We start from the raw sequence: 18,683 nt of genomic DNA on the forward strand, positions 1-18,683 counted from the left end.
GGCTTAGTTGGTGGCAGTGCACTGCACTGTGGGCAGCAGCATCCAATATTCTAAGCATTGTCAGATGACCAGATCTAGTTATAATTTCCCACAATGCCCTGGGAAATAATGCTATGCTGAGGGCATTTCATGGAAAAATTTAAATGCCTAAACCATGGGTAGGCAAACTAAGGCCCGGGGGCTGGATCCGGCCCAATCGCCTTCTAAATCTGGCCCACGGACAGTCCGGGAATCAGCGTGTTTTTACATGAGTAGAATGTGTGATTTTATTTTAAATGCATCTCTGGGTTATTTGTGGGGCATAGTTCGGCCCCCCACAAGGTCTGAGGGACAGTGGACTGGCCCCCTGCTGAAAAAGTTTGCTGACCCCTGGGCTAAACCCATCTTAAAGCACGGGGGCAGGGGTTTATTTTAATTTGTTAAGGGAGTGCCTGTCTAGCCCCCCACATTCAAGACACAGAACTTTGACTTGGCTTGAGTATTCCCAAAGGCTTCCTTCCAAAAGTCAGCAGATGGTTTAAACATAGATCGAGATACAGGTTACAAAGTCAACATTTCAGAAGCAGGACTGACATGCCCCTTTGGATCTCCTGTTGAAGAGCAGGTTGAGCACAATCGTTTGCACAGTTCTCATCACACACAATGGGATGGAGTAAGCAAATGGCAGAGGAGGATTTAGGTAGGACAGCACAATTGGTTCCACTGGGCACAGATTTACACATTTATCCCACCCTTTCCCAAAGTGCTCAGGACAGCAGTGGGGGCTGGAGAACCTCTCAGTGGATCAGAATGCAAACTGCAGGAGGAGGCAGAAAGCAAATTGTTATGTACTGAGTTGAATAGGATCCAAACTGCAGCAGTCTGATTGGTCCTAGAACAATAGGATCCAAAATCCAGCAGTCTGATTGGTCCTAGAACAATAGGATTCAGAATGCAGCAGTCTGATTGGTCCTAGAACAATGCAGCAGTATGATTGGTTGGCAGGAACCACCCAATCCTGCTCCAGATAGAAGTGAATCCACAACCTGCTTGGCTTACAGTAGAATTCCAGAATTAGCCAATCATGTGCAGCCCATTGTGTAAATAATGTCTATAAAGCAGATACTGTGAGGGGACTTTCATTCATTCCTCCTTACCACTATGAGCTGAATAAAGAGCATGAAATCGCTTTGCGACTCTGAGTATATTTCACAAATGGAGAGGGAATGGAGGATGCAATGGCCCATCCTGAAAGAGGAATGTTGCTGGTTGGCTGGAATCCTGAAGAGGAGAACTCCATGCTGCAGCGCTGTCCTTTCCATAAGTTTTTGTTATTACGTTCAATTTGTGACTGGCACCTGCAGCACTTTCTCCATTTTCGAAATGTGCCTCCTTATCCAACCATTTACGTTCTAACCAACATCTAGCAGCAAATCATATAAATAAGCACGCCAGCCAAGGAAACCAACACAGTGATGCAACAATCAGACTAATAACACAGAGCGTACCCTGTCATTAGACAAATTGGCCTTCCATCTTTCATTAGATTTGTGCCCACAGATACATTGCACCACCAGTATTGAATGAGGACTTTTATAACCCCTTTGTGGGAGGCAAATTCATAGCGTCTGAACTGCGGAGCACATTTCTAATGGGAAGAAGAGAACACCCAGGGAGGTTTTATGGATGATTTATCACTATCAAATCTACGAAATAAAGCAGAGACTGCACAGAAAGGCGGAATCCAGCTCTGCAGCCATCTAGGATTCGGAGATCCTTTATTTCTGAAGCTGGCCACTTGGTACTAGGAATTCTTTGGTGTTTATGGAGAATGCCAGAGCAGCTATTTTGTTTACCCTTAAAAGTCCAGCTGTGGAATATGATGTGAGGAGCGGAGAAGTAACAGCCACAGCTCCAGTGACTTGCCAGTTAGAGACAACTACATATTGTGGAGAAGCATTTATATTGGGACCAATGCTATTGAACTTGTTCATAACTTATCAGTATTTGAGGAGAGCAGCGAAAGAGTTAAGTTTGAAGATGATCAGGATGGTAAACTCCCAAACAGACTGCAAAGAGCTCCAAAGGAGATCTCTTCAAATTGGGTGAATGGGCAACAAAATGGAAAAATTAGATTCATTGTTCTCAATTTTTTTTATTATTTATTAAATTTATATACCGCCCTTGATATATCTGAATATCTTAGGGCGGTTCACAGTATAAAAATACAGGATGAAAGCGCAAAATAAAAAAACAATTAAACAAAAACCAAACAAACACATATAAAATGCCATAGATATTATTATTATTATTTATTAAATTTATTGTAACTAAGCGAAAAATTGATGCACAGTGGGGTAAAAAATGTAAATAAATAAATATGCTCTTGCATATGCACTGATATGGTTTAAGTTTACGGAAACTTATCCAGAAAGCGATCGTGGGGTGGGGTGGATAGCTCAAAGCAAATGCTAAAACAAGAATGAGCCAGCTATGAAAAGGAGCCGCTTGTTCTCTATAAACCATTAGCTGAAGCAATTAACTCCAACTGTAACTTTGCCAAATGGCACAGTGGTAATAAATATAAATTAGACACCTACTCCACAAATGCTTTCATCCTGCAGCTTGTAAAGTTACCAGGCTTACTGGTCTTTTATCATACTGGAAAGGGCCTAGCCCATTAATGTTCAGTGTTGATCACAGGCAAGTATGAAGCAAACTTGGAGAAAACCTGAAGTTTCCAGTGTGCTCCCACCACTGGTTTGAGAAGTGGTGTACACACACAACGTAGGCCGCGATCCAAATTTATCTTGTATTTTCTTATGAAATACTGCATTTTGATGCATTTTCTTCTAAACTGGCTTCAACTTGAATTGAGAAAAAAGGATGGCCTAGTGGGATTTCAAGGTGGTAAGGTGAATACTAACTAAAAGAGGCATAAATGAAGACTTAGAGAAATGTCCAAGAGAAGGTGGCCAATGGCCCTGTCTCAACAAAACCTCTATCAAGTTCAATATGAGATGGACTTATCTCTACGGAACATGGGCCATGGGCAAATCTCTTGCCTGTGCAGGAGTTTTATACATGTCCACGATATTTAAATGCACTTACAACATGAGCAGGCCTATTTGGGTGCAATGTTTGCATGTCAATGGTATATCCCATCCTATTCCAGTACTAGAGGTAAGTGTGTTTAAACACTTACACTAGTAAGGGCTTCACTAAGGACCAGTCCTGTATAAATTAGTCATAATGGTAACAGAAATTCCTACCCCAGGTCTGCGAAGACTATGGGCCCTTACACACTTCTGTTTTCTCCATTGCTTTCCCCCTGGGGAAGCCTGCTCTTTGCTTCTGAATTGGAAAAAAGAGCAACTGGGTTTTCCACATATTGCTGTTGGTTCCGATTCAATGGTAAAGAGCAGGTTTTCCAGGGGGCAAACGAGAAACTGCTCAGACCCGTGCTTCCTAGGCACAGCACAAGTGGAATTGTGGATTAGCCCTATTTGTGTGTGTGTGTGTGTGTGTGTGTGTGTGTGTGTGAAAGGACCTTAAAATGGGCTCCTTTTTTTGTCTGCTTCAAAGCGGGAATTTTTAGATGAGCCTTGGGTATGTTATTAGGCTGCTGCAGTTCATATGGTTTTTTTATGATACCGCTTTACAGGTGAGCCAATCATGTCAACTTTAAATACATGCATATGTAATCTCCTTCTTTCCAGGTGAATGATCAGCCTGCACCCCACGACTGGCCACACACAGAGGGCACAGAAGAGGGAGGATGACAGCAAAGGCAGGGGAGATGGAGGACGTTGGCAGTGAGGGCAAGGATCGCCCAGAAGTGGCTCACTCAGGGGAACATGACAGCGAGGGTGAAGAGCATCCTATGCTGAGTTGTCAGGATGACCCGGAAGAGAAGAAGAAGAAGAGTTTGGATTTGATATCCCGCTTTATCACTACCCGAAGGAGTCTCAAAGCGGCTAACAATCTCCTTTTCCCTTCCTCCCCCACAACAAACACTCTGTGAGGCTGAGAGACTTCAGAGAAGTGTGACTAGCCCAAGGTCACCCAGCAGCTGCATGTGGAGGAGCAGGGAATCAAACCCGGTTCACCAGATTACGAGTCCACTGCTCTTAACCACTACACCACGCTGGCTCTCAGGGGAGTGAGCATGGAATAAGTGGAAGAATTGCCAGTGGGGCCTGATCAAAGCAAGAAGGGAGCCCAAGCACCCCGCTTCCCACTGCCACTGTCACCTTGAAGCCCGTAGGCGGGCAAGGAGAGAAGAACAACATTGTTTGCCCAGGAGTGCACATTGTCATGGACCTGGAGGGAATGACAGCTACGCTCACAGCTGTGCCTCACCAGGCTAAGATGGGGCTGGGACCACAGAGCATATGATCCCTGCACCTGTAGCTGACTCAGATTGGAACCAGTCCTAATTAAGGAGAGAAGAGTCAAGCTGCAAGCGTTGGCACAACTACCCAAGGCAGGGGTGAGGAGGAGGAGGAGGAATATTGTGAAGACCAAGAGGGTGATGTTGGAGCGCAGAGGGTAGAATGATATTTTCTGGGCAAAGGTACAGCAGAGACAGCAGGAGCAAGGTGTGCTGAGGGACCATCGCACACTGAGAGGAAGCAACGGCAAAGAGGAAGAAAGTACCACTAAGAGCAGCCAGATCCAGGACAGGTTGGAACTTTATTGGACTTGGTGCTAGACCACTGCCATCTCAACCCTGCACCAAACACAACAGGGAAGGTATTGATGAATGGTTTTTTGATGTGCCCCACTCCAGTGATATGACTCATAGAAAGGCAAGGTATGAACGCCATAAAATAAAGAAGTTAATGAATACAGCATGCTACAACATAAAAAGAGAAAGGAAACAAACAGAGGACAGAGGTAAATAATTAGTGTATGGCAAAAAATCCACCATTTCTAAAATATCTTACATATCCATAAAAAGGCACTAACTGAGAAAAAACAGAGGTAAGCAAAGGTCTCAATGTATGTATTTACTTGACTTCGTCTTACATATGTTATGGATTCTTGTACTGACCAGTCTGAAAGGTCTTTTGTCTACATCTATCCCATCTCTTGACCGCTAAGGTAGGTTTAGTATTTATGGTGCCACAAGGCTGTTTTCTTCTCCTACATGAACAGTTAATCTCCAATTTTTTGGTAGATGGATGGTAGCACTGTCATTCTCTACACTGACTGAGCACTGCTCATTTATCATATTGGAAATAATAATAATAATAATAATAATAATAATAATAATAATAATAATAATAATAATAATTATTATTATTATTATTATTTATTTGTACTCCGCCCATCTGGCTGGGTCTCCTAGCCACCCTAGGCGGCCTCCAACAAAGATTAAAAATACATTAAAATGTCACACATTAAAAACTTCCCTGAACAGGGCTGCCTTCAGATGTCTTCTAAATGTAAGGTAGTTGTTTATCTCCTTGACATCTGATGGGAGGGTGTTCCACAGGGCGGGCACCACTACCGAGAAGGCAGGAATGAGCATGAATATGGGTACCCACACTTGCAATGCGCTGCATAACTACCTACTAGTAACAGAAACAGGTCAGAGTTGTTTGCTCCTAGAAATATTGGATAATCTGGTGGCAGGCAGCCTCTTGAACCCAACAGGCCTTGTTGTGGAACTCAACAAAAGTCTCTGGCTGCAAGCTGAATCACTCACGCCACATATTCCAGGGGCCAGAATGAGCACCATAGTTTGGGGCAGTTATGACTACTTTCCTAACCAGTCACGCACACTGTCTACCTGATATTGGGGTCTCACGTTCACATGTGTCTGCAATGTGCTTCCTGGTGCTTTTTTGATGTCACATAGGCACTGTATGTATGGCATTGACAAAGCTGTGCCTATGTCATTCTGTGTCAACAACTTCAATTGACGACTTAATTATGAGTCTCATGCTCTACTGACTGAGCTAGATGTTGTTGGATTCCAAATCTCGTCAGACCCAGAAGCCATGGCCAATATAAGGGCGGAGGGGGGGGGGAATCATAGTCTAGCAATGTCTGAAGGGCACTATGTTGGCTATCCGTAGACTAGATTATAAAATGAACTAACATGTTCATTACCGAGGCGGAGAGAAAAGGACACATTTTCACAATGTCAAGGAAAATGTGACATTACTTGTTGACAGGATTGATTACTGAAAGGCGAGTTTAAGTTGTGTATGAGGAACTAGATTTAAATACCACCTGCATCCTGCTGTTCTTGTTCTGATGTGTCAGTTTTCATCATTGGTGTGACTGAATATTGATTAAGAAACACAACATTTTCAAATGACAACATACAAACTTTGCAAGCACTGAGCTGCTAAATAAAAGTAGAACTTTCACCTTCTCTATAGGTTAAGGTAAGTGAGAGAAGGTTTGCCAGGGCTGAACTGCCAGGTCAAATTGCAGATCCCCTCTAGGAAGTTGGGTCTTTTGCTTTCAGATAACGCAAAGCCTCCAGTAAGTTGAGGTTTGAATTTAAAAAGCAGAAGAGAATTAAGAAAAGCAGCAGCAGCAACAAAAGACTCTTAAAACTTATTTACTGTATTTTCCCATCTATAAGACGCCCCCTATTTTGGGGGACTCTGATTTAAGAAAATGGGTGGGGAGAGATCTATCCATGTATAAGACACCCCCAAATTTTGTACATTATTTTTTAGGAAAAAAACCTAGTCTTATAGATGGAAAAATATGGTATTTATTTATTAAGTTTATATACCACCCTTCATCAAAAGATCTCAGGGCAGTTTGCAGAATAAAATACAAGAAAACGTACCTGGAGCTTTCCCTGGGAAAACTCTGTTTTTCTGCTGAATTGGAGCAAACAGTGATTCACAGAAAAACCCAATTGCCATTTGCTCTGATTCAGTGATAATACGGCTTTTCAGGGAAAGCACTGGGGGGGGGGGGACAAACCCACTTGGACATGGACCTGGGAAGCCTTAACCTGTGCCAAGAAACGCAGCACAAAAGGAAGTGTAGATGAGTCCAAATTGAAACAATTTTCTTCCAGTTAAAAATACTTCTTTGCCCGGTCTCCTTACCGGTGCTTTTTTTCAGGGGTTCTCAATAGGACAAAGTACTGGCACCTCTTTTTTGATGTTAAAAAGTGTGGCACTTACTGTGACAACTTCCTGGTAGGTACTGACACCTACCTATTTATCTAGGAAAAAAGCACTTATTATTACTCATCTCTGGCAGACACACAAGAAATTACTATTAAATAAGGGGATAGTAACACTGATCTACTTTACAGAGCTATTGGCATAATTACTGAGAATAGGTATGCAAAGGATTTTGATCACTCTAAACCTCACTATGTACATGCCAAATATTGTTACTTCCTAGTTGGAAACTTAGGTTAAAAATATATAGGAGACCCACTTGATCTAACCAAGGATCATCTAGTCTAGGTGAATGGAGGGCATTTTTGTTGTTGTTGTTGTTGCTGCTGCTGCTGGCACTGATTGTTCATCCAGACTTCCGTTTGTACTGTTGCTTTCCCCAATGGAAAACCTGCTCTTTACTGTTGAATCGGAGCAAATTGTCAAGTGGATTTTCTGCCAACTGCTCTAATTAGCGCTGTTGTAGAAAAAATTGGGGGTTGGCTTTTGCTGCCCAACTCCCCAAGGGACTCTGAGTCCCCTAAGTCCATGACTGGTCAAAGAAGAATGGATGGAGGCAGGATCCAGTGAAAGCAAGGCTGATTTTTATTTTTCTGTTGCAACAGAGCCCCGCCCCCACCACAAGGAAGTGAGAGAGACCAAAAGCACAAAGTGTGCAGGAACCTTTAAAGACTTTAGACATTGCCCAACCCCTTAGCCAAAGACCACCCTAAAATCATCATACATACATCACAGAGGTAGTCTCCCAAATAAATTTGAGTGTGTGGCTTCTCTCCTGTCTGCCAGGATATCTGATGTTTTACTGGTTGCATTACCTGGGCAGTGTAGTCATTCTTTTGAGATGGCAAATACTTTAGTTCTTGAATCCAGGTCACAGCCCCACCCTATTCATACACAAAATATGACCTTAAGCAAGGATTTGTAAGTGAAAAGAACTAGGGTACTGGGAAAGGTTTCTCCAAGATATCTCCTTCCGTAGAGGAAATATTTTGAGTAATTAGGAGAGCCAAGATGGCTTTTAGGGGGATTGTTCTGTGTGCTAAAATAATGTGTAATTTTCTCAGGGAATAGTTCATAAATTTTGTAGGGTGGAGGATTGGTTTTCTGTGGAGTGTGTGTCTGATATGTGTGTGTACCATAATATATTATAATATTTTATAACAGCCCTAAAGAGCAGCTTTTCCAGGGGAAAGCAGTAGGGCAGATAGGGAAGAGCATTCCACAAGCAGAAAGCCACCACAGAAAAAGTCTTTTCTCATGTTACCGCCCTCCAGACCTCTCACGGAAGTGGCCACAAGAAGAAGGGCCTCAGATGATGATCGCAGGTTTATAAAGAAAAAGACATAAAGAAAAACATTAAAAGAAACTTGTACAAAACAGGCAATATTAGCAGCATTACAAGCCATAACGGCAAATCAGAAGCCTCATTTAACCAATGACAGCACCATACAACATTGTATTTGGATAGCATTTGTAATCCGTGTGTGTTGTTAAATAAAGTATGAAAAAACCACCAGACTCTTTCCCTGAGAAGCTGGAGCTGGTGGGCCATTTTCCTTGATAGTTCATAATATAATATTGTTCATAATATATTATGCAGTTCATGATAAAACAGTTCATAATATAATATGCAGGAGCCTCCTTCCAGCCTATATGAAGTTCGTATATAGTTTTCAGCTCCCTGCCTAACTGCCACTCCTCGCTGTACTGCATCCAGCGCAGACACCAGGGCCCTCCTTCGCTCCCTTCCTCGGGTAACACGATGCTGCCTCGCTGAGATGCGCGCCTTCCTCCCGTTGCTAAGCGACCGTCTCCTCTTTCTCACCAGAGGACCTGCAGCAGCGACTGCCCTCACCTCGCAGTCGGCAGCAGGGCTCCCATTGGCCGCCGGGCACCCGCGTCACGCGCTTCATTCGCCGGTCCGGGCCTCAGCGGCGCGCCCATTGGGCGCCCTCCCTCTGGCCACGCGGCGTCATTTTCTCACACCACTCCTCTCGCCCTCCCCTCGCCTCCGTTCCCCGCCTTGCCTCGCTCATTGGCCAGGAACGGGAAGAGGGGCAGGCTCCGGCGCGCTGGCCTCCGATTGGGCAGGGAAAGCTGCCGCTCACCGGTTTCAAGCGGTAGCTTGGGCGGCGGGGCTGGTTTAAAGGCGCATCTCCAGCCGCGGCTGCGTCCCATTCAGGACGAGGAGCTGAGAGACAGTGCGCGGACCCTGCAGAGAACGAGACATCGCCGCACACAGGTGGGTGGGGTCTTATTTCCGTCCGGTGCATAGGGAGCACCTGCCTGGTTTTGGTGTTAAATTGAAGCTCTCCCGCCCCGCCTCCTCCAGGACCAGGTGTGCCAACCCAGAAATCGCATCTGTGTCTACTCAGAAGTAAGCCCCGCAGAAGTCACCAGGTAAATTGTGCTTAGGGTTCAGGCGAAGGCTGGAACCCTGCGCGAGCTTAGCTGGGTGTAAGCCCCATTGCGTTCAGAGGATCTTACTTCTGAGTAGACCTGAATAGCATTGCCACCTAAACTAGGTCCTTGATTTTTCCAAAGGCCATTAGGTTTTTTAAGGTGGTCAGATCAAAGTTTAGGGGTACTTGCAATTCTAGAGCTGACTGTTTTCTGGGATGGTGGTGATAGTAATATGTGCCCCCCCCTTACATTTAAAAGGAATATAATTGTTCTGGGGCAAGGGTGGGGAACGTTTAGCTTTCCAGATATTGGTGAACTATAACTCTGAGCAGCTGTGGCAGCTGGGCAGGGATGATGGGAGTTGCAGATCAGCAACACCTGGAGAGCCAAAGGTCCCCCACACCTGTTCTCCAGTACTAAATAGGACCCAGGATGTCATCATGCCCAGTGCTTCTGCTAAAGAGAATCATTTTCTACTCAGCAGGCTTGTTTGGGCGGGGAGGCTTGGGAACATGCCTCTGGTGGGACCTCCTTATCATGCCACTGTTCCTCAAGAGAAAGAGCAGTTAAGTTGCCAGGGGTGGCGGTGGTGGTAGAATTGAGCAAGTGGTGATTGCAAGGAGCAGCTACCTCTGATTCCTCACCTGCCCATTCCCTTAAGGAGGCTCTTCTATCAGGTAAGAGACTGCTTACCTGGATTTAACCCAGCAAGGTTGCCCAGAGAGAGGCAGTAAGCAAGAGAGAGCAGCTCTGCCAGTTTGAACGCCTTATCGTCACTTTAGGTGGGGCAGTGGCTGCCCTGCTGGGAGCAGCTGCTTCTGGCTTGCTCACCCACTCTCTCTGGGTGGCCTCTCTCTACTGAACCCTGTCCACCCTGCCTAATGGGAGAGCATAGGTGTGGAAGCCTCTTGCTAGGGTTCTTTGGGGCTGTCCCTCAGATCTCTCTGTGTTTATGGGGTGGGGCTGAGCCAATTTTTTTCCACTGCTCCACCCAGAGAGAAAGGGGGTGAGCAAAAGGGAACAGGAGTCTCTCCCTCCCTCACTTGCATCCTTCCTCTGAAGCAGTGCAGATATGGCACCTTATGGCACCTAGACAGGGAGGCTGTACTGGCGGAAAAAAACGACTGAATGTATTTATTGCGCTTAACTCTCCCTCTCCCCTACTGTGTTGCCCAGAGAGAGGGAGGTAAGGTGGCAGAGGCAGAAGAAGCCACTCTCTGCTCTTCATCTGGATGCTATGACAAATCCAAGCCCTGATCCAGAGGGAGGGGGCAGGCAGGTACTCCGCAAAACCTGTTGTTCAGTTTGCCCATTTTTGTAGACAAACCAGTGGCAGCTGGGTGGGAAGATGGGGCATTGGTGTTGCATGTGGCACAGAGCAAGGAAGCAAGTCTCCCAGGGGGCGCTCTACTGAAAATGGTGGCTGTTGCACTTCAACAGCTGTGGTGGGTGGGGGTCTGTACTAATGTGAGAGCGAGGCTTGGGCCAGTTCCCCCTCCTATACTAGCCGAAAGTGATTCAGTACGACAGCACACCCCCAAAGTACAGAAGTCAGTAAGACATGGCAAGTCAAAGAATTGCTTGCTGTTGAACAGTGCAGCCCTATGGAACATATTTACCCAGTTATTTTTATTTTCACTAAGTTCAGTGGGGTTTGCCTCCCCAAAAGTGGGTATCTGGGAATGGCAGCTGCAGTTGACTTCTGCAAGGAAGCCATGGGGAAACCCCAAAAATTGCGGCGAAACCCTTTTCCTGAACCAGATCGGCTGCCTTGTTAGATCTGGAGATCTTCTGAGAAGTAGCGTTTGGGTTTTTTTGCTATAAACTGAGCACCAGTTCATCTCCCAGCCCTCCAGCCACCAATGTCTTTGTTGGGTGGTGGGAAACTTGTGTCTCACTAGAGTTTGTGAGCTCTGGAATAAAAACCAGAACCTCTCAGCTTTTTAAAATCCGTGTTTGGAAGCTTATAATGTCCCACCCAACCAGAATTATTTCTACTTTAGGAACCCTGCTTTCTTTCATTACAAGCCAGCTGCAGCCTCTGATCAACCAGACATTTAAAACCAGAGTAATTTTAATTGTAAAATATAAATTTGCCCAGCTGACTTGTTAATTACTGTAGAGTACATCTACCAAGTGAGATTTAGTGATCGGCTTTCATTCTAGGATAGACAGGAGAACTCTAAAGCTGATAGATCTTGCTGTCTTAAGAAGTAAATGGTTTCTGTGAACCTAGTGGGCATTTCTTGTGTCTGGTCAGACATATAACCCTAGAGCAATTAAGGGCTCATCCACACTTAATTTTTGACTCACACTCTCTGGGCACAGGTTTCTGGTTCCCTGGGTTGTGCTAAATCATTTTCTTTTTTGCCTGAAGCTTTCTCCAAGAAAACCCAATCTTTACCACTGAATTGGAGCAAGATTTCTATTTGCTCTGATTCAGCAGTAAAGCGCAGGTTTCTGTGGGGAAAGGGGAAGGGGGGGGGGAAACCAACCCACTTGAACCAGACCTGGAAAGCCCAGACCTTTTCATAGAAATGTGGAGCAAAGGTGGATGAGCTCTCTGTTGCTAGAGCTTTGTGGTGACATTGAAATCTACCTTGGCAACCCTACTCTGGGGGTGTAGCTTCGGGACTAGCAGTTCCATAGGGAAGTCCCTGAACTCTAGCAGAGAGAGAAGTGCAGTTTTAGTGGCTGGATCAGGTCCTTCTACAGTACTGGTCATAAACATTGTACTTCCCACAAGCTTTGGACTCCAACTCCAGCTGAGCCATCATGACATCATCATCAGGGATTATGGGAATTGTTCATAGATCTGGCAGGTGCCACACTGAATGCCTCTCTTTTAGAGCATTAAAAATGGCTACGTGTGCTTTCTTCAATGTGCATATTGACCAAGGACCAGAACTGGATTAGGAGTTGGCAGGTATGCCTGCTGGTGTTAAATTGCCCACTTCTGTCTGCAGTTATCTTCCCTAGGATTTTTGTTTTAAAAAAATCCCTGCATATGGTGTGGGGAGGAATTGATCTTGCGGAAAATACTTCTAGCAGAGAGTCCTCTTTCAGATATGTCAGGGTTTTGTTTTTTTGTTTGTTTCTAGGAGTGTTCCATATCACAAGTTGCTGCCTGCAAGTCTAAAGTGGTATAGTCAGACACAGAATACCCCCTCTACTGTTTGTAAGGACTAAGTATAAGGCTAAAATCCTCTACACACAACCCAAAAAGTAAGTCCCATTGAACTTGCTGGGCTTTAAACTAAAAGAGCTTGTTTAATGATTTCACGGTCCATCTTAACAGATCTTTCCGAGAGATCTCCATGGAGACTGGTGCGCAAGGATATGCAAATTTGTGAAGTGTTCCACTTTTGTGTTGGATTGTGACCTCCTGTTTCCACAGAATGCCATAGGGAGGCCAATATGATGCCTGTTGTTAAATTTCTAGGATCACTGTTATGCTGAGTTTTAAAATAAGGGCAGAGCATTTATCAGGTGTGGCTTGTCGTTTTTTTTTTAAATTGATTGGCTTCATCTAGTTACAGCAAAGTCTCTGATCACAGTGGAAAGAGTTCTATCGTTACCAATTAAATCCGTGGGACTGCGTAGTTGTGGTTGCGCCATGCACCCTGTTGCTCTTCTTCCTTGGACACGGATCTTTACTAGACAGAGTAGGTGATGTCCCTGTCATTTCTTTAATGGATTTTGTGCTCAGTGTACCTCCAGTTTTCAGGAGGTACCTGCCCATTTAATCTTTCTGTACCATGTAGTCTGTTTTTCAACTGATCATATAGCATACCTTAGTATTTCATCGTGATTTCATTGTATTGTTTGGTTTTGAAAGGCCGAGGCATTCTTGTATCAGCCTCTGAAGTACATTGGGACAGCAAGTGCCTCTTGAGATTTTCCCCCTGAGGGTAGCCTGTCTGTAGGACAAGAAGGAAAATGGATGCTGTGTTGTGCCTAGTAGATTTATTCTGGCATAAACCTGAAACTTCAAGAGGCTTTCTAGCTTTGAGGATGATGCTTTTTTTTGTCTTTCCATGTAATTTTTTTCTTGCTAAAATTTGTGTTTTGCTGCAGCTGGCAGCTCAGAAATTGGAAGTTTCTCTTCTGAAAACTCTTCTTTTATATTAATCTTAATGTGTCCTCATTCTCCTCTTCTCCCCGCCCCCTTTCCCTGAGATGACTAGAGAAATTGGACTGCATACAGTTCTTCCTTGTTTGGCTCAGAAGTATTCTGCTGCTGCCTAAAAACGTGAGCTGCAAGTAGATGAAAATGCCTCTCTGAATTGTTTCAGGTCTGGCAGCAGGGAGGTTTTGTAAGAGCCTCACTTTCATAGAGTTGGATTTCCCCGTGTGGGCTCCTGGCGCCTCTGGGTGAAGAAGTGGGGGAAACCAGTAAAAAATAAGCTGCAGGACATGTCCACTCGCCTGAGGCTGCCATTGCTGCAGTAAGCCAGGCCCAAACGATGAGCAATGTAGTCTGACAACATAGCAATGCAGGTTGTGGACAGTGACTACCCCAGGCTGGGGTGGAGCATTCCCGACTCTCATGAATAAAAGGAAACGAGGGCTGCTTAGGCTTTCAGATTCTATGTCTGGGGGAGAGGTCTTGCCAGGTTTGCTCGTAGATATATAGTGACCCTTGTAGTTGTGAGCCAGTGACGCCTTGTGGCTGTTTTTAGTGCTAGATTCTGAGATGTACAAAATCTTTGAACACCGAGTACTTCTGGAGCAGCAAAACGTACAGTAAGTTAGCAAATGATGACTAATGGCCCTTCGCAGTTATTATGATTTTTATGGTTATGTGAACAGAAGTGGACTTGTCTGCTCTATCTTGTCCAGGCCTTTAGCATACCTGAAAGATGCATGTGAGCATTTTCTGGGCACTTGGTAGCTATGTCAACAGCTTGTGCATACTGTTTACCAACTTGTGGCAATCTCAAGTCATGTGCTGGTTTTGCTTTAGCCCGATTATTCTATTTCCATTCCTTTTATTTATTTTAAACATTTCATAGAATCATAGACTTGGAATAGACCACAAGGGCCATCGAGTCCAACCCCCTGCCAAGCAGGAAACACCATCAGAGCACTCCTGACATATGGTTGTCAAGCCTCTGCTTAAAGACCTCCAAAGTAGGAGACTCCACCACACTCCTTGGCAGCAAATTCCACTGTCGAACAGCTCTTACTGTCAGGAAGTTCTTCCTAATGTTTAGGTGGAATCTTCTTTCTTGTAGTTTGGATCCATTGCTCCATGTCCGCTTCTCTGGAGCAGCAAAAAACAACCTTTCTCCCTCCTCTATATGACATCCTTTTATATATTTGAACATGGCTATCATATCACCCCTTAACCTCCTCTTCTCCAGGCTAAACATGCCCAGCTCCCTTAGCTGTTCCTCATAAGGCATCGTTTCCAGGCCTTTGACCATTTTGGTTGCCCTCCTCTGGACACGTTCCAGTTTGTCAGTGTCCTTCTTGAACTGTGGTGCCCAGAACTGGACACAGTTCCTTTCTTAACTATGTTCCCTGGTGTAACTGATGCTTGAAGGGGCTCTACAATGCATTCTAAGCATTTTTATGGGATAAGTAGAAAAGCAAAACCCTGCATGCGACAGTGGAGGGACGGGGCAGGACGCTACAGCTTGGGAGCAAACTTCCTTAGGCTTTCCCATGTGTCTGATGGATATATGAATTGGGTATCATTAAAACCAAGCCTGTAGAAGAAATTCCTGGCGGATGAGGGGCGGGGGGAGAGATGCAAGCTGGGAGTTGGAGACAAAATAAATATTGACAGCTCAGAGCTCAACCTACCCCTGTTGTGTTGGCTGGGATTGATGGGTTGTAGTCCAAAGCATATATGGAACGCACCAGGCTGGGGAAGGATAAACTTTAGCCACTCGCTAAAAGTTCTTCCATAGTATCTTGGTGAGGATGTGGCTAGGGCACTGCTTCCTATCGCAGTGGATTCACTGCCTGAGCCACACTCGACCTTTTTAATACAAGTTGCTGTGATTGGAAGACAAAGTGAATACAAGGGTGGTGTGGCCCATAGCCCCAAACCTTTTTGTGGAAAAGACGCGTGCCTGAACATGGTGTTTTAAAATTGCTGTAACATGCCCTGGGACCATACGATTAAAGGCAAGTAATAATAAAATTTATCAATTAAATTATTAACAGGATTACTATGCTTACTGAGTCATCAAAAACCTCTAAGCTATTTACATGAAACAGTGCATTAAGCTTCTACAACAATGTTTAGTTCTTGCCAAAGATGGGAAGGGGAAAATGCATAATTCTTTTACACATACATATCCCTTTCCTTAAAACCCCAACCACAGAATATGTACTAGATGTTCTGATTGGCATAGTATAAGTAGATTAAGTCAATTGCTTAATGATTTCCTGGAAAGGAAATTTGCACAATTCAGGCTGTTGCTGATATATCAGTTTTAATCTTCTAATTGCTCATGGTAATACATTTTTTTAAAGGTGTTCTAAAGTGACCCTTCTACAAGTAGGATCTTTCACAGTCATCTCGCCTTATTACTGCAAAGCAGCAAGCTTACAAAACAAAGCTCTGCACATCGGTCACCTCTATTGAAATACATCCCTCTTTAGCCAGCTATGTAGCTTGAAAGAATCCCCATTTATTTCATAAAGTGACCTCTCAGGAATTATAATTTCAGCCACAGCTCAAGTAATAAATCTGTAGGTCTGCCAAACGGAAATCAGATTTTAAAAAATATTTTAATATTTTCCATGTAATTTTACAGGGAGAAATCTGTGCCCCTGCCTCAAGTAGGACTTCCAACTCCCAACATCCATGGCTCATGGATGATGGAAATGGCAATAGTCCTGTTGCAACCCCCCCTGGGGCCTTTTGACGAAAGGCCAGTAAGACATATTCTAGATAAATAACTGGAGTCGCGGGTTCCCCATCCCTGCTCTGATGCCATGCTCCTACTTAATACTGAGGTCAAGAAACTTCAGCGGCAGGGGTCTGTTTGCGATACGTCTGAATATGGCAAACATAGTGGCGGGGTTGTGTGCGTGCTTGTTTCTTTGAATACACCGTAGTTCTAGCTCAGCTCATGGCAAAGTAACTAAAGGCGGCTGTCCTTCACAAAACACCATTTCTTTATGTACAGTACAGTACACGCGGAGGAGGCGTTGCCTACATTTTGAGGTGCCGATCCGGGTTTGCCCTGCGTCACGTGTGAAAGGTCCCCGTGCGTGACCTCGGAGGCCGGGACTTCCCCTCCCTCCTTCCCAAGCGTTCCCTGTGTGCTGGTTTCGTATCGTCCTCGGCAGCAGCCGCCGCCCGCCTACACATCCGTGCGCCGCTTCTCAGAAGCGAACGCGTAGTAGTAGCCCCAGGAAAAGGCGGCGGCGGTGGCTCGGGCTCCTCCGTTGCCTTCGCTCGGCGGAGAGAGGGGGCGCGCGAGCGCAGAACGCCCTCGAGCCAGGCAGGGGCGTGGCTCGCTCTGCCGCGTCAGAATAAAGGGGGAAGTGGGCGCGGCCGAGGGAGGCAGCGAGCGGGCGGCCGCGCGCCGCGTTTTCAAGGTGACAGCGGCGGGCTGGAGCCAGAGGGCCCGCCATGAGGAGCGCATGCGCGCTGGGCCGACCCGGTGCCGTCCGGAGCTGGTGATGGGGTTTCACTGCGTGTGAGTGAAGCGCGGCTGGGGAGGAAGGGGCGGGGGCGGGCCTTGACCTCGGTGAGGACGCGGAAGCTTCTGCCCCGGTGTTTCCTGAGGGAATTGGTGGTGGGGACTTTCATCTGGGTGGCTTATATATGAGGGAAGGACGTGGGGCCGCCCTGCCTGACAGGGAAACTGAGGCAAAGGCCTCAGTTGCGAATGGAAGCCATTATCTGGCTACTTGAGGCCTAGGGGTGAGGTGGAGTGGGGGGGGGGTCATAAGGCAAATGGGACCTGCCACCGCCCCTTCAGTTATATGGGTGGGAGGGTGCTCTGACTGCCTGACAGGGAAACTAGGCAAAGGGTCCCTTACCACGGAAGAGGAGTTACAGAGCTCTCTTGAGATAATTAGGTGTGCTTATTTTCTTCCCAATGCCCCTTTCTCTTCTACTTTCCCTCACAAGAGCGAAGGGAGCTGCCTTGTCTAGTTGGGCCATTGATCCGTCCAGCTCAGTGTTTTCTTGCACCGACTGGCAACAGCGCTCTAGGGGTTCAGCTGGGTGCAGAGGGTTGGACTAGATGATCCTTGCGATCTCTTCCAACTCTGCACCAGGAACCTTAAGCATGTGACATGCTGCCAAGCTATTTGCTCCCCCACCCCACAAAAAAGAAAGAAAAGCCTCATGGCGTGCTTGTGTGTGTGTGTGTGTGTGTGTGTTTACTTGGAAGCAATCCCCACTGTGTTCATGTTTTCTTTGTGCCTGTTACCTGCCCTTCTCTGGTTTTAGCAGCCAACTGACTCGTAAGACATTTGACCGAAGGAGGTTTCCTTAGCAGTGGAAGAAGGGTTCACTGGTTGTATTTCTGTCAGGTATCCTTCCAGTAACATAGATAGCCACATTTTTCTTTTTTAAACATAAGTGGCAAATGATTGCCACACTTCTGTGCTTTCTGCCAGAATTGTGGAGTTGCCAGGGCTTGTTATATCTGGATATGAAACTTGATGATCCAGGCAGGCTTCTGGTATTTAGGGCTATGATTGGTGTGCAGAACATTAGTCCAGTTGTGGATAGTTGAATGATCTGCTGCTTGTGTGGGCTTTACATTTTATTTTTATATTTGTTTCGTAACAAAATATTATCTGAAGTGACTCAGGATAGTAGAGATAATTGATATAAACAGTTGTTTTCCAATTAGATTTTCGGTTTGTGAAGGGATTTGTTTCGTCTTTTGCCAACATAGCTCCAATGCAGTTGTTTGCCCCCTAAGAGACCCAAACCATTGATAAAGGGATTCTTGTGTATACATATTGAAGCAGGCAGTGAGTGCGACTCATTGTTTTTTCCTGCAGGACACACCGGTGAAGCAGATTTGCTGTGACACTACCAGGCTGAAACTCACACTTTTTCAGTGACTATATAGCACTGAGGAACATGTAGTGTTAACTTCGGCAGTGTGATATTTGGCAGTTGCCCATTGTCAATCCTCGTTCCTGGAG

At 45.5% G+C, this 18,683-nt stretch overlaps 1 protein-coding gene across 3 annotated transcripts in view; it reads left to right on the forward strand.

The window, feature by feature from the left end:
• The first annotated feature begins 9,239 nt into the window (after positions 1 to 9,239).
• HMGCS1 (3-hydroxy-3-methylglutaryl-CoA synthase 1) overlaps positions 9,240 to 18,683 on the forward strand; it is a 28,051-nt gene continuing 18,607 nt past the window's right edge. The window contains exons 1-2 of one of the 3 annotated variants that reach the window (XM_081212964.1): positions 9,267 to 9,387; positions 12,650 to 12,773. Coding sequence is in view for 1 of the 3 variants with exons in the window: in XM_081212962.1 (XP_081069088.1) it covers positions 17,157 to 17,212 (56 nt within the window). In the remaining 2 variants the exon portion in view is untranslated. Of the gene's footprint in view, positions 9,388 to 12,649; positions 12,774 to 17,064; positions 17,213 to 18,683 lie in introns of those variants that run through there. The other 2 variants (XM_081212963.1, XM_081212962.1) reach the window with 2 other exon arrangements.

This window comes from Podarcis bocagei (genome assembly GCF_964188305.1).
Source record: "Podarcis bocagei genome assembly, chromosome: 11".
NCBI classification, from domain to species: Eukaryota; Metazoa; Chordata; class Lepidosauria; order Squamata; family Lacertidae; genus Podarcis; species Podarcis bocagei.